We start from the raw sequence: 13142 nt of genomic DNA on the forward strand, positions 1-13142 counted from the left end.
GAAGACTTGTGTGATGGATTGAATGTGGGATCTGAGGGAAGAGAGAGGAGTCAAGGCTGGTTTCTAGGTGTGGGGCCTGAGCATCTGAGTGAATGGGGACAAGGAGCCCATTTGGAGGAGGGAAATGCAAGGGTTCTCTTTGGAACCTGTCGCCTTTGTGATGACCAGTCGTGTTTTCTGTGGTGGACCTTGCCCTTCACCGTGAAGCTGCCCTTCCCACTCCTATGTTGGGACACCTTTAGGGCTCCCTGGTCAAGATCATCGATGATGTCACAGGGAGGTCCCACCAGGAAATGTAAACTTGACCACTTGTTTACATCTTGTTCCGAGCTGGTTGTGGTTGCTGACTCCTTTGGTAGGAATGGCAGGATTAGACCTCAGGGGACCCAAGAGACGTGCATGCGTCCCCTAGCTTCAGAGTTGGGGGGATAGTCCTCTGTGCTCCATCCACCCCAGCTGTAAACCTTATATGTTATTCTAGAGCTTCTGATTCCCAGCTGGCTTTCAATTCTGCAAAAACCCCATAAATAATGTTCTTTCTCACACCTTTCATTTTTGTCGCAATTTTTTTTCTTGCTTGGTTTAGAAATACAGGCATACCTTATTTAATTGTGCCTCACAGGTATTTGCATTTTTTTTTACAAATTGATGGTCTGTGGCAACCATAAGTCGAGAAGGTCTATCAGTGCCATTTTTCTAGTGCATATGCTTACTCCATGTCTCTGTGTCACATTTTGGTAATTCTCAGCAGTATTTCACATTCACTATCTTCACTATTATTACATTTGTCATGGTGATCTGTGATCAGTGATTTTTGATGTTACTACTGCAACTTGCTGAAGGCTCAGATGACGGTTAGTGTTTTTTAGCAATAAATTAAGGTCTGTATATTGTTTTTTTCAGTAATAATGCTGGTGCACATTTGGTGGTCTACGATGTAGTGTAACATAACTTCTCTATGTCCTGGGAAACCAGAAAATTCGTGTGAACCAGTTTATTGTGCTATTCACATCTTTGTGGTGTTCTAGAACTGAACCCCCCAAATCTCCAAGGGATGCCTCTACCTGTTTCCTTTCCAGAATGCGAGTTATTGTCTGTTCCTAAAGCTTTAAGGACATAACGACAAGTCAGTCTGCTGCAAGCCCTGATGCTCCAGAGGGCAGGAGGCCAGCCTCGGGGAGTGGCTGGGGAGGTGACAGATGCTGATGAAGGGCACAGCCAGCAGTGTTGTCACCGTACACTCCTGTCATTACAAGTGCTTAAGGTGTAATAATTACATTTTGTTGCACTGGTGAATACTTCTGCACAAAGATATGGTTTTGTTTACTGTAAGTAAATCATGCAAAAGGCTTGTTGGGAAACAACTGTGACCTAATTAATAGCTATGTTTATGTGTTGGCTCTCCAAAGGGATTTACCCAGTTTTGGTTCATTAAGCACCATGAATGTGTTAGGCTAAGAATTCTATTTTACAGAGATGTTCTCTCAATTTTAAGTTTATTAAACGTGATGGAGTCATAATGACAGCCCATGTAATCTTCCTTACTCTCTGTTGCTACAAAACAGTGGAGCAAGACAGACAAATTCGAAATCCTCTTTCTCCTAACACTCACCACTATCTCTATATTAAATGCTTCTTCCCATACTTTTTTAGGATTAGCTGGTTGTTTGTGACCTGTTTTCTCTTCAACCAATAGCATAGGTTTCCCCCAATCACTGCACCCTCCTCTTCATAACACCCCCGATTCTCCCTAGTAGCATGAACGAAGGAAGCAGGTGAAAATCTGCACTTGCTCTAACAACATTGTTGCCTGTGTTCAACACTTTCACTGTCTGCAGTTAGAAAATTCTTTGGAAATGACTGATGAAGAACCAAACCAGGGCCAAGAAACTCTTCTGTCTATAGGAATTCTTATGGTTTTATATTCTTTGCCTTTCTTCCTCAACTCAGGCCTCTTTTTAGTAACGTTTTCCCAGATAAGTGAAAACCGTTTGTCACCCCCGACAAAAAAAATCTGAAAAGTGCCCTTACATTCTGCACAGTCATTACGTTGCTAATACTTACAAAGTTCAAAATAGGTCTTTCTGCCATAAATAGTGTTAATCTTATTGCTTTTTGAGAGCATTACTTTTTTTTTCTGGCTTTGCCTCTTTTAGATATTAGTCACTCCTGAGAACTACTCATCTCAGTGGCATCATGTGTTTTAGACAATATGAAAAAAAATGGAAAGATTTACTATCATTCAAATTTTAATAAGTAGAGCAGAAAGTTGGACAAGGACAAAATATTAATAATACTTCCATTAAAATATATATAAAGTCTTTATAGTCAGAGAATTCATTTCCACCTACTCTGAAGTGATGGTTTTTAAAAGTTCTTGCTTTTGAAGAATATAAAGTTCTTCATTTTTTGAAGTAATTTGATATAATTATTTACTTTGGCATGAGAGAGAACTATGTTTTAAAACTGCATTGTTTTCTTCAGCATCAGGAGGAATGGTTATGCTCTATCATGCTACGCTTAAGTAAAATTACACATTCAGGACATTAAATTGGCATGCCAAATTATAGGACATTTTAATAATTATGTGGATGTAGCAGATTCATTTATTCTTAAGCGCTTTTGAGAGAGCTGTTCTTAGCAGTGATTCACAGTAGTAAACAAAAGTTTAATAGGGAAATGGCCTTTATGAGACTTAATAAATGTTTCCAATTAAATACCCTGGGACAAAATTAACTGTTAATACCTAGATGTGGAAAAACAACCTGTGTCCTGCTTAGAGTTTCATCGTATTCTCTTAAGATACATTTACTCTAAATATGACCTAAATGAAAAATTAAGTACCACTTAACATCAGAACTGTTTTCCTAGGTACGTCATTTGGACCAATTGTTTCAGACTTTTTTCCCTCTGAAACCATTAACCAAAGCCACTAATAAGTAGAAAGGCAGAGTTAAGAGCCCCTTCCTCTCCCTTTCAATTTCCAATTAGTGGACTTATTAATGAACAATAAAGTGGGTGAAAGGCAGGCAGCTGAAGAGAGAACAAGAAGCAAGGAAAGGTAATTTGTGAAAACAGATTCAGATCCTCAGTAATTCAGATTGGGCTGCCCCGTGTGCTCTGCAGGCTGTGATCACTGGAATTTGGAGCTCAATTTCTTAATTCCTTCTTTAGTCTTATCCAAAGAGAAAATTGGATTTGTAGAGATTTTTTTCTGTGCAGAGCAATTCTGCTAAAGCTGTTTAGATAGCAGCTCTTTTTGCCAGCTTTTCACTCTCAGAAAAATCAACTACTACCAAAGCCAACTGCAAGAAGCACCTTAACTTCTCTGACAAAAGAATCTGCCTCCTCTTAGCAGCTGGACCCTAAAAAAAATCTGGAAGCATTTCCCTTTTTGTCCCCAAATATTGCTCAGATTCCATCAAACCAACTCGGGAGTTAATTTGCTGTCAGGTCACTGCCATCAGTTTCTATGACATTACCCTACTTTTTTGCTGAATTGAGTTTAATTTTCTTAAATCAAGAAATTTCCCAGCTCTGTATATCTGTGTAAATAGTCCTCAAAGCTCAGTCTGAGAACTAAAAGCACTACCTAATGATAACAACCCCAAATGCCCTTGGCAGAATGTAAAATGCCACATACTGCTGAGTGCCTGCAATCATAGTCTAAAACTTTCATTTTCTTCCTATAACATTATAATAATAAAAGGTCGGGTTAGGCCTTTGTCTGTCTAGTAAAACAGGGTAATCAAACCATTTAAACACCAGCCAGGCCTGCCACCCAAATAGATTCTATTCTCCCTGTCTTACCCCTTTCCGAAATATTGTCTGAGTTATAATGTGTTACTGCAAAACATTGTGTGCTAATGGGTTTCTTTCTGCTGATGAACAGGTTTTGGATTCAGGGAGACTGAAAGAATATGATGAGCCATATGTTTTGCTACAAAATAGAGACAGCCTGTTTTACAAGATGGTGCAACAACTGGGCAAGGCTGAGGCCGCTGCCCTCACTGAAACAGCAAAACAGGTGAGCCTGCTGCAGGGAGTTGTAATTAAAGTTCGTCTCCAGGGTTCACTCCTCATGATCTGGCACCAGGGGTCTGGTAACAAGCACTCTGTGCCCTTTTCAATTATAAGCCTCCAGAGACAAAGCTTCATGACTGCACCTTAAGAATACACTGCAGGTGGAAGACGGGTCTGCTGAGAATCTGCAGAAGTGATGGGGGCGGGGTGCAGAATGTGTGCATGCTCACGGGCGCGTGCACATGTGTGTAAGAGGGAGATTTTGGATGGGACTTTCCACATGTTTGGGTTCTGGGTTCACACCTCATACAACACGGAACACTCTCATTTTGCAGACCCTTTACATTCATTCTGATTGGTGCTCAGCACATTTATGATGCAAATGCTGTCAAGGAACATCCAGGTTTGAGAGTTTCAAAAGAAGAATTAGAGTGGAATATTATTAATTGGGTCTAGAAAGATCTACCAGGGAAAGGTGTAGCTCTCTTCTGTTTTCTAAGTGTGAAGAAAACTCCTACATGATACTGTCATTTTCTCCCTAATTCTTTGTTGTTTAGAATTAGGTCTGGTTGCCCCCCATGCTTCCTCTACCTTCTAGAAAATGAAATTGTCATCAGGACAAATCAGGAATTCACAATACCTTAACACTGTAGTCTGAATGGTGCTTGACGGTTTACAAAGCATTTACACAGAGATGAGGTGTGTGAACGCACTAAGCACTGTACATGGTGTGAGAAAAGTGCTCAAGGAGTAACATTCAGGTCACGTAGTATCTTTCTAACAATGGTCAGGTGGTAGTATCTTCTAGAGGTGATAAGTGAGGTCAGGTTTAAGGGACTTAGCCATTGTCATGCAACTGCCTGTAATTCATTCTGGAACAGGGTGGGAGTGGAGCTGATGGAAGGATGGAGGGAAGGAAGGAACATCTGGTATTCTTGACCCTTGAGATAACATGGCTCGGGGTGGGATGAGGCTTCCAACTGTATGTAATAAGTCTTCCCATCAAAACTTTATCTCTGGGCATTAAATTATGTGTGTATTTTTCCTTATTTATACTTTTCTGTGTTTCCCAGGTTTTTGCTTGTAAGTAGAATAAAATTACTTGTGTAATATTTAATATATCACTTAAAGAAAACATGTCCCAGTATCTAAGTACTTCTTTATGAAATGTTTATCTAAAATGTAGCCTAAGTTCCCTTTGTCACTGTTTCATCTCATTCCTCCTCAGAAAAGAAATGAAAAGCGGTACCTTCCACTGTTCACACAGTAGGAAAGTATGCAGGTCACAGTGCTGGCTGAAGAGTTTAAGGACCATGAAGATTGTATTCTGAACTTTTCAGAAGTACAGCACTTATATTGTATGCAAATACAGAAAAGCTGCACTTGAACCCTATATTTTTTTATGCCTGAGGTTCACAGAGTGCTTTCATCCACTAGAGTGTCTCCCAGTCAGAGCTTCCCTCCTAAGACCTGATAATCATTTGTGGTTCCCTGTATAACCTAGTCACAAAACAGCCAGATTCTCACAAACCCTTTTTTTCTTTGACCTTAGGCATTTCACATCAAAGACATGTGTCCTCATCTGTGAGTCAGTCTCCATTTTAAAAATGTGTTCTCATTATATATTATCAAACATTGAGCAATGAGAAATCACAGAATTCTAGGTAGGTACATAACATAATAGAATTCAACACCCTAATTTTACAGGTGAGGAAGCTAAGGTCCCTTAGAAGGAGGGTGTCCATATATCTACAAGTAGTGATATGCTACTTTGCAGGAGACTCTGAATTAGAAATCTTTTCTTCCAGTAAATGTTTTAAATCAAATGTAACATACATACAAAAATAGACATGTTATAGATAGAAATCTTGTGATTCCTGGTCTAGTAATAATCCTGCACCTACTTAAACAGTATTAATGGTAAGTTACATTTGTGTAGTTCTTTACTTTACAGAGTTCTCGTGTGTATTGATATTATTTCACTTAATCCTCACGACAGTCCTTTTTGTATCCTAGGCCATAGATGAGGAGATTGGGTCCAGGTCTCACTTAAGGTCAGAGAGCTGGTCCAGGGAGCACAGGGAGTGCATTGCTGAGGAGGCTGAGTGCCACCCTAGGTACTGTGTTCTGTGTTGAGTTTGAGAACATTGCTCCTTTCACGTGGCAGCCAAGGTGGGACCAGGCACCCAAGTTCACAGGGTGGCAGGACATCACTCTTGGATTTCAGTCCTGCCACTGGCTCAGATCACCTCTCCGGAAAGACATAAGGAGATACATATCCTGATTCTCATCCCAGTTGAATATCTTCTTAACAGTATTTCTGCATATGCTTGGTCCTCTTAGGAGAACAAGCTGTCAGGCTGTCAACTTTTTAAATGTAAAAGCATCAGATATCAATGCATCATTCAGAGCTGTAACACCGGGAGGATTAGCCTAAATCAACAATCTTTTCACTCTTAACAGAACAGAATTCATTTTTGAAAAGAAAGCTCAACATCTGGGAAAAGGTGCATCCAAGTCATGGTTTCTTGACTACGTAGCTGATTCTCTGAAAATGTTGGTGCATGTGAGCCGAATCACTGTCTGACCCTTTTAGAGGATCCTTGAAACAGTAGAGAAAGTACCTTTTGAATACAGAAAGCTGAAGGGTACGTTAGTTTGCTCTGGCTGCCGTACAAAGTACCACAGAGTAGGCAACTTAACAGAAACTGATTTTCTCACAGCCCTGGAGACTGGAAGTCTGAGGTCAAGATGGAGACAGGGTTGATTTCCTCTGAGGCCTCTCTGCTTGGCTTGTAGATGCCGTTTTTTCTGTGTCTTCGTGTGATCTTCCCTCTGTGTGTGCCTGTGTCCTAATCGCCTCTCTTATAAGGACTCCAGTCATTATTAGATTAGCGCCCACTTATATGACTTCATTTTAACTGAATTGCCTCTTTAAAGACCCTGTCTCCACGTACAGTCATATTCTGAGGTGCTGGGGTGTTAGGCCTTTAACATATATAATTGGAGAGGACACAGTTCAGCCCATAACAAAGGATGGATGCCTGTCGTTCATTTTCTTCTGTGATGAAGCAGACCTGATTGAGATTTTTCGATGTTTATTGCCAGTGTGTAACAGACGTTTCATTTTATCTGTTCGTGTCATCACCAGATACAACCCAAAAGTTAAGAAATCCCAATATCCTGGATCTAGGAGCCTGGACCAGTTTGAATAGATGGAGGAGGCAGCTAGCAGCCATGTGACCTTTATGTCCCCCAGGGTCCCTGAGCCTCAGGTTCCTCACCTGTATGTGGTGCAGGGATTGCAGCACTGCCCGGCTTCTTCACACTTACTACAAGAATCAGATGAGATAGACGCTTGAGTGCTTTGTGAATAGTGAGCATTTTATATAATATAAAAAAGTGGCAGAATTTGACAGTTAGTTGGAGAACTGTGCTCTCCCACAATTGCTGATATCTCTCTTTAGGTATTCTCTCTGTCTTGCTGTAGCCCATTGGATCCAGTTGCATAAGGCAGTCCATCCAGATATTTTGTCAGTTGTGATTTCAGATGATTCCTGATTTCATCAGATATTGGGCTTACTTTTTAATCTCCCAGTATCCTTGGTGTTGAGAGTGATTTCTGAGAGGTTAAGGGGAGAGAGAGTCCAGTGTTGTGTTGTTAAAAGCAGAAACCCTCTCTAACTCTCCAGCACTCTTTAACTTTGATAATATACCTGCCAGTATGTCCATTATGTTAGACCTGCTTTAAGGATGAGGAGTTTCAGGGTTACTAGCATTGAACTAGGGCCATGCATTTCAGTGAGAATGAATGGACAGTCTTGAACCATAATTCTACATGTATTGAACCATCAGTTGCTGGCCTTTATCCATGCAAGGGAGCGTTTATTGCTCTGTTGTTTTTAGTAAGATCTAATTCCATGATGGTGGCTTTGTTTACAAGTGGGAGTTTAAATACTAAACTTAGTTTCAACCTACATTGGAGGAACTATAACGAACCAAACCAAAAGTCTCAAACCCAGCACTCACCGGTCTTATGCTCTGCTTGCCCTGAATTTGAACTTTTTTGTCATTGTCTCTTTTAATCTTCATTAAAACCATTCTGAGCTGGCAGTATTATCCCTCAGGTTGAGAAACCGAGGCAGAAGTGCCTAAGTAACTTCTCAGCATCACAGGTTATAAAGTGTTAGTAACTTTTTAACTACTTTTCTGCCTGGCGGGTTACCATATTTGCTGAATAAAATGTGTATTACCTATGACCATGCGCTGCTGTAAAGATAAAATCAAAAGATTCACAAAAGGGCCTCATAAAATGTTTTGTTTTCATCACATAAGCTGGTGATGCTGCTACTTTCCGTGGACTCAGGGGCCACGTCTCTGAGCAGCTTCATAATCACACCCAGCACTTAGCTCAGCCTGTTTTCAATCTGCAGTTTGTAGCCATCAATTAGCTCCTATGAGGTAAGTCATTGTCTCGTTTCACAAATGAGGCAGCCAGTGTGGAGGGAGCTTAAATGATTTTTCCAGGATCAGCAGTGGTCCCAGGAGAGGGAGGTCAGACTGGGCCTCTCCATCCCAGGCTGAGCCCATCCACGAGGACTCTGCTAACAAGTGTTTAGTCATCTCAACTCTCTTCATAACCCACCCTGTGAAAAAGATGCCTTCTCTCACTTGTGCTGTCAGCCAGAGTGTGGTCTACACCATGGCAACAGAGAAAGAAAGGTCAAATCAAGGATTTTATACACAGGGAGCTCATTTTCATTATTCAGTTCCAAGTATTTCAGACCGTGAGATGAAGACCATTTTGGTTAAAAATTTTTTAATAAAAAATTACATTGAGAAAGGGATATGGAGAAAGGAACCAGGTGATTGGAGTGGCGGGGGGTGGGGGGGGGCATGCTGTCAAGCAGTAGAAAATGAAATGAATTTCCTTTTGTTCTTTTGCCTGTTTCTCACTAACAGAGTATATAAATATATAACCACACCAGTATGGCTATTTTTAAAAAAATTGAGGATAGAGATGAAATTCAATAGCCCCCCCCCAAAGCTTTATTTTAAAATCCTTGCATTATAATGGAAATAGCCTCAGATTTCACCCAGTGGGATCCAAGCATTCTTGGAGAATTTCTTATTTTTCTCCTTAAGTGACATTTTAATATACAGCATCTCATATGTAGTGTTGTTTTGGGAGCAGCAAGTATGCAAGCAATAAGAGAAAAAGAAAGCACACCTAATATGAAGGTAGGTGTATCACAGCTTTTCTATTTCATATGTGAAGTCCACTATCTCTCATGATACCTTTGTTGACAGCACCCACAAATGTGCCTGGAGTCAGGTTTTATAAGATAGATCTGGAATCGTATGACTAAGCCACCTAACACGTGACACGAGTCAGGCTCAGAAAGATGGTACATTTTCTGTTCTAAAGACTCAAACAAAACTTTTCACATTCTTCTTTGGAGGAAAAAAATTACTTTTGAAGTCCTTTTTCACCCAAACACATTTAGAGATAAGAGCTCACAAGTCTTGACATTATTTCATTTTGTTATGTGCATCCGTCAAGGAACCGAGATACGATACAGCTACTAAAACTGATGATTGTGGAACAGAGAAACTTGACAGCATTTCATTTCCATTGTGTCCTGATTATACATTTATCAGAAAACCTGTATCTCTTCTAGTTCAGCTAGAAATTGGTAGAATTCAAGAACTAAAAGGGCTGGCAAAGAACTGTCCTATTATTTGGTATCATCTTCCATTTTAGAGAAGTTGCTTGGTTGAGTCATTGTTAAAGCCTTCGATTCTCTTTTCATTCTTGTGACCCACTATCCGCAGATCACATTTCTATAGGCCCTATAACTGCTTTGCCGCACAAATTAAACGCCAGGATGTTTCATACATATACGCCATCGTTTCAATGCTTGTCAGTCAGAGTTTGTAAAATATAGGGATTACAACCTGATATTAACATCCAAATCTATTGTGCTCATTTTATGTGTGAAAATGAGAAACTCTCGAGCAGACGCTAGATTTCCCAGTCTCTTTGTCACCGTATTTTTAATTTATCTCCAGGCTTTGAATCAATAAAATGATTTTGCTTATCAGTTTAATGTAGTGATAAAGCATATCTGTACATCAGAATGGTTAGAACTCTAGTGGATCTACAGGTTGTTTGGCATTAGGCCCAGCCCCACTAGAGTTTTAATGGGGCTACTTCCTCCACAGAATAAATACATCCCTGTTTTTTTAAATTGTGCCTCCACTAGTGATTGATTGCTTCACATGAAAAGTGGACATAGAAATGCACTGCTTTAGGGAGGAGGACTTTAAAACTTTCAAACATGTTTTTATACCTGTTTTTTTTTTTTCCAGGTGTTCTTCAAAAGGAATTATCCAGATATTACTCACAATGGGCATGTGGTTATGAACGCTTCCCATGGACAGCCCTCAGCCTTAACAATTTTTGAGACAGCGCTATGATTCTACTATGATGTCAAGTCTATTCCAAAGGCATTTTTCCAATAGTTTTTGCACTGTGTAAACTATGTTTTACTTTTTTTACACCAGCAACAGATATTTACACACACAAGATGTTAGTCTATTTGGATTTTTTCCCTCCAACTTCACCCAGTGATTTCAAGCTCTAACAAAATGATTTATTATTGTTATTTATATGTTATAGTATTTTTTTGTCTTATCTAAATCAGAGGTATAGGCCATCAATAAAAACTGTTTACCAGGTTTTTTGCCTTAAAGAGACTCCAGAACCAAAGCACATTTTCTAAGGTATAAGACAAAGTTGTCATAGGTGTTTTTTACTGCCCCTGAATTACATGTTACTTTCCAATTATATCAGGGATCCTATTTACTTGACGACTGTGTGGAAGTTGCCATTTTGCCTTACCACTTTCTTTAACATGAGTAGGATCCATCATTCCACCCAAAGGCCTCTGGTTAAACTAGTACAGAAAAAACTAATAGGAAAAACAAAAAATACGTTTTAGTTTAAGTGGCATTATAGTAGAAAAGCCCCCCCCCCCCCCAAAAAAAGGGGAAAAGATTAATGGTTAAAATACAGAAAGTCAGTATTTAATTATATCTTCTAAGAGTTGGAAGAGAAAATGCTTTCAGAAAATAGGAGCCTTTCTAGGGATTTGATAATGATGGACATGTGTGAGCATTGATCGTCTTCTAGATTTTGTGGGTCTGACATGATATCTGTTGCAATTTTAGACTCAGCTTGGTGATGTTTTCAAAAAGGCCATGCTGCTAACTGTAATTCTTGAATATGTAGTTGTGGTTTTATTTGGATTTCTAATTTCCTGACGGTTGACCCTCTGTTGACGTATGCCTTTTGGTTTACTCGTAATTGAAATCCTTTCTAAATCACATGCATGGGCTCCCCTGACTTGGTGAGGAAAACAGGAAGTCGTTGCATACATTGACTGTATTTACATAGTATGTTCTCAGGATGCATCAAGAAGGGTCACTTTCAGGAGCCTGCCAAAGTTAGTTTACTTCAGATCACTGATTGCACTTTGTTTAGCTCTTTCTGATCAGTAGGTCAGCAAACCACAATACTTCCTAGGGCCTGTTGTGCTTGTGAAACTGTGGGTTCTCAGCTTTTCTTGATGGTGGTGGCTATGGTATGCTGACTGCAAGTTACGAGAGGTTTTAGTGTCCTGATTTTAAGTGTACTCTCAGAATAAGGTGTAACGGGCCTCAAATTACGTATGTATATGTGTATATACATACCTTCTGATAGCTGGTTTTTGGACTCTTTAGCAGAGAGAAACAGATGTTTCATAGAATCAAGCCTTAAAAACCACATACTCAGCAAACTACCAAAATACATTGAGTGCAGTTTGTATTTAGAAGTAATATGGTTAATGTTTAGTCCAGTAAATTGTGTAATAGTCACGGTTCTTATTTCAGGAGACTGAAATGACAACAAAGATAATATTGAGGTTTGTTGAAACAGTGGAAATATTTGAAATGTATATGTGTTTATTTGGTCTTTAGAGGTTTATTTAGTCTTTAAAGGCAGTTAAATATGTTTCTATTTTATTTCTTTTTTAACATCATTATAGAATTTTTTAATGAAACAAAATTCAATTGAAATAAATGTTTTCATCTCCAGAGATCTGAATTTTTGTTTTTAGAGGTATAACTGACTCATGTCCTTGCTGTTGAAAGCCAGTGAGTTTCCCTGAGATCAAAAAATATTTATAGGGCTTCCTAGGGGGCGCAGTGGTTGAGAATCCGCCTTCCAATGCAGGGGATATGGGTTCGATCCCTGCCCCAGGAAGATCCCACATGCCGCAGAGCAACTAAGCCCGTGCGCCACAAAAAAAAAAAAAAAAAAAAAAAAAAATTTTGGGTCTTCCGTGGAGGTCCAGTGGTAAAGAATCCACCTTCTAATGCAGGGGATGTGGGTTCGATCCCTGGTCGGGAAACTAAGATCCCACATGCCGTGGGGCAACTGAGCCCACGTGCCACAACTAGAGAGAAGCCCTTGCACTGCAATGAAAGATCTGCATGCTGCAAGGAAGATCCCACTTGCCACAACTAAGACCTGACCCAGCCAAAAAATAAGTAAATAAATAAAAATTTATTATCAACTGGTTTATTGGATAAGTAGGTATACCAGATACTCTATACAGAGAGATGGGTATTAAACAATTGCTATTGAAGTAAGCCCAGTTGTACTTCTTGGTACATAACTATTAGCTTATGTCTCAAGCTTGAACCAAGTATTAATTTGTTGAAGTTTTGGGGTTTTTTGTTCTTTTGCCCTAAGCTAACAAGAAACACTATTGCTGCTACATTTAAAACGCCTACAGGACATGTGCTTTCAAAGTGTGGTCACTAGGCCAGCAGCATGAGCATCACCTGGGAACTTGTTAGAAGTGGACATTTTTGTGTCTCACCCGTATCTACTGAATCAGAAACACTGGTGGTGGGGACCAGTAGTCTGTGTCTTCACAAGGCCTAAGGGTGATTCTGATGCAGTCTGAGAACCAATACCATAGAAAATAACTCCTAAAACTCATTAAGAAAAACACAGAAAGCCCAATTAGAGAAATGGACAAGAGACTCAAATAGACACTTCACAAAAG

The 13142-nt window shown here is 39.7% G+C and overlaps 1 protein-coding gene across 2 annotated transcripts in view; it reads left to right on the forward strand.

The window, feature by feature from the left end:
* The window catches only part of ABCC4 (ATP binding cassette subfamily C member 4), a 208385-nt gene extending 195989 nt beyond the window's left edge, over positions 1-12396 (forward strand). Inside the window, exons 30-31 of one of the 2 annotated variants that reach the window (XM_057707595.1) lie at positions 3893-4027; positions 5252-5565. In XM_057707595.1, the coding sequence (XP_057563578.1) occupies positions 3893-4027; positions 5252-5293 (177 nt within the window). In that variant the 3' untranslated portion in view covers positions 5294-5565. Of the gene's footprint in view, positions 1-3892; positions 4028-5251; positions 5566-10395 lie in introns of those variants that run through there. The other variant, XM_057707594.1, reaches the window with a different exon arrangement.
* The last annotated feature ends 746 nt before the right edge of the window (positions 12397-13142 follow it).

This window comes from Hippopotamus amphibius, chromosome 14, assembly GCF_030028045.1.
Source record: "Hippopotamus amphibius kiboko isolate mHipAmp2 chromosome 14, mHipAmp2.hap2, whole genome shotgun sequence".
In the NCBI taxonomy this organism is placed as follows: domain Eukaryota; kingdom Metazoa; phylum Chordata; class Mammalia; order Artiodactyla; family Hippopotamidae; genus Hippopotamus; species Hippopotamus amphibius.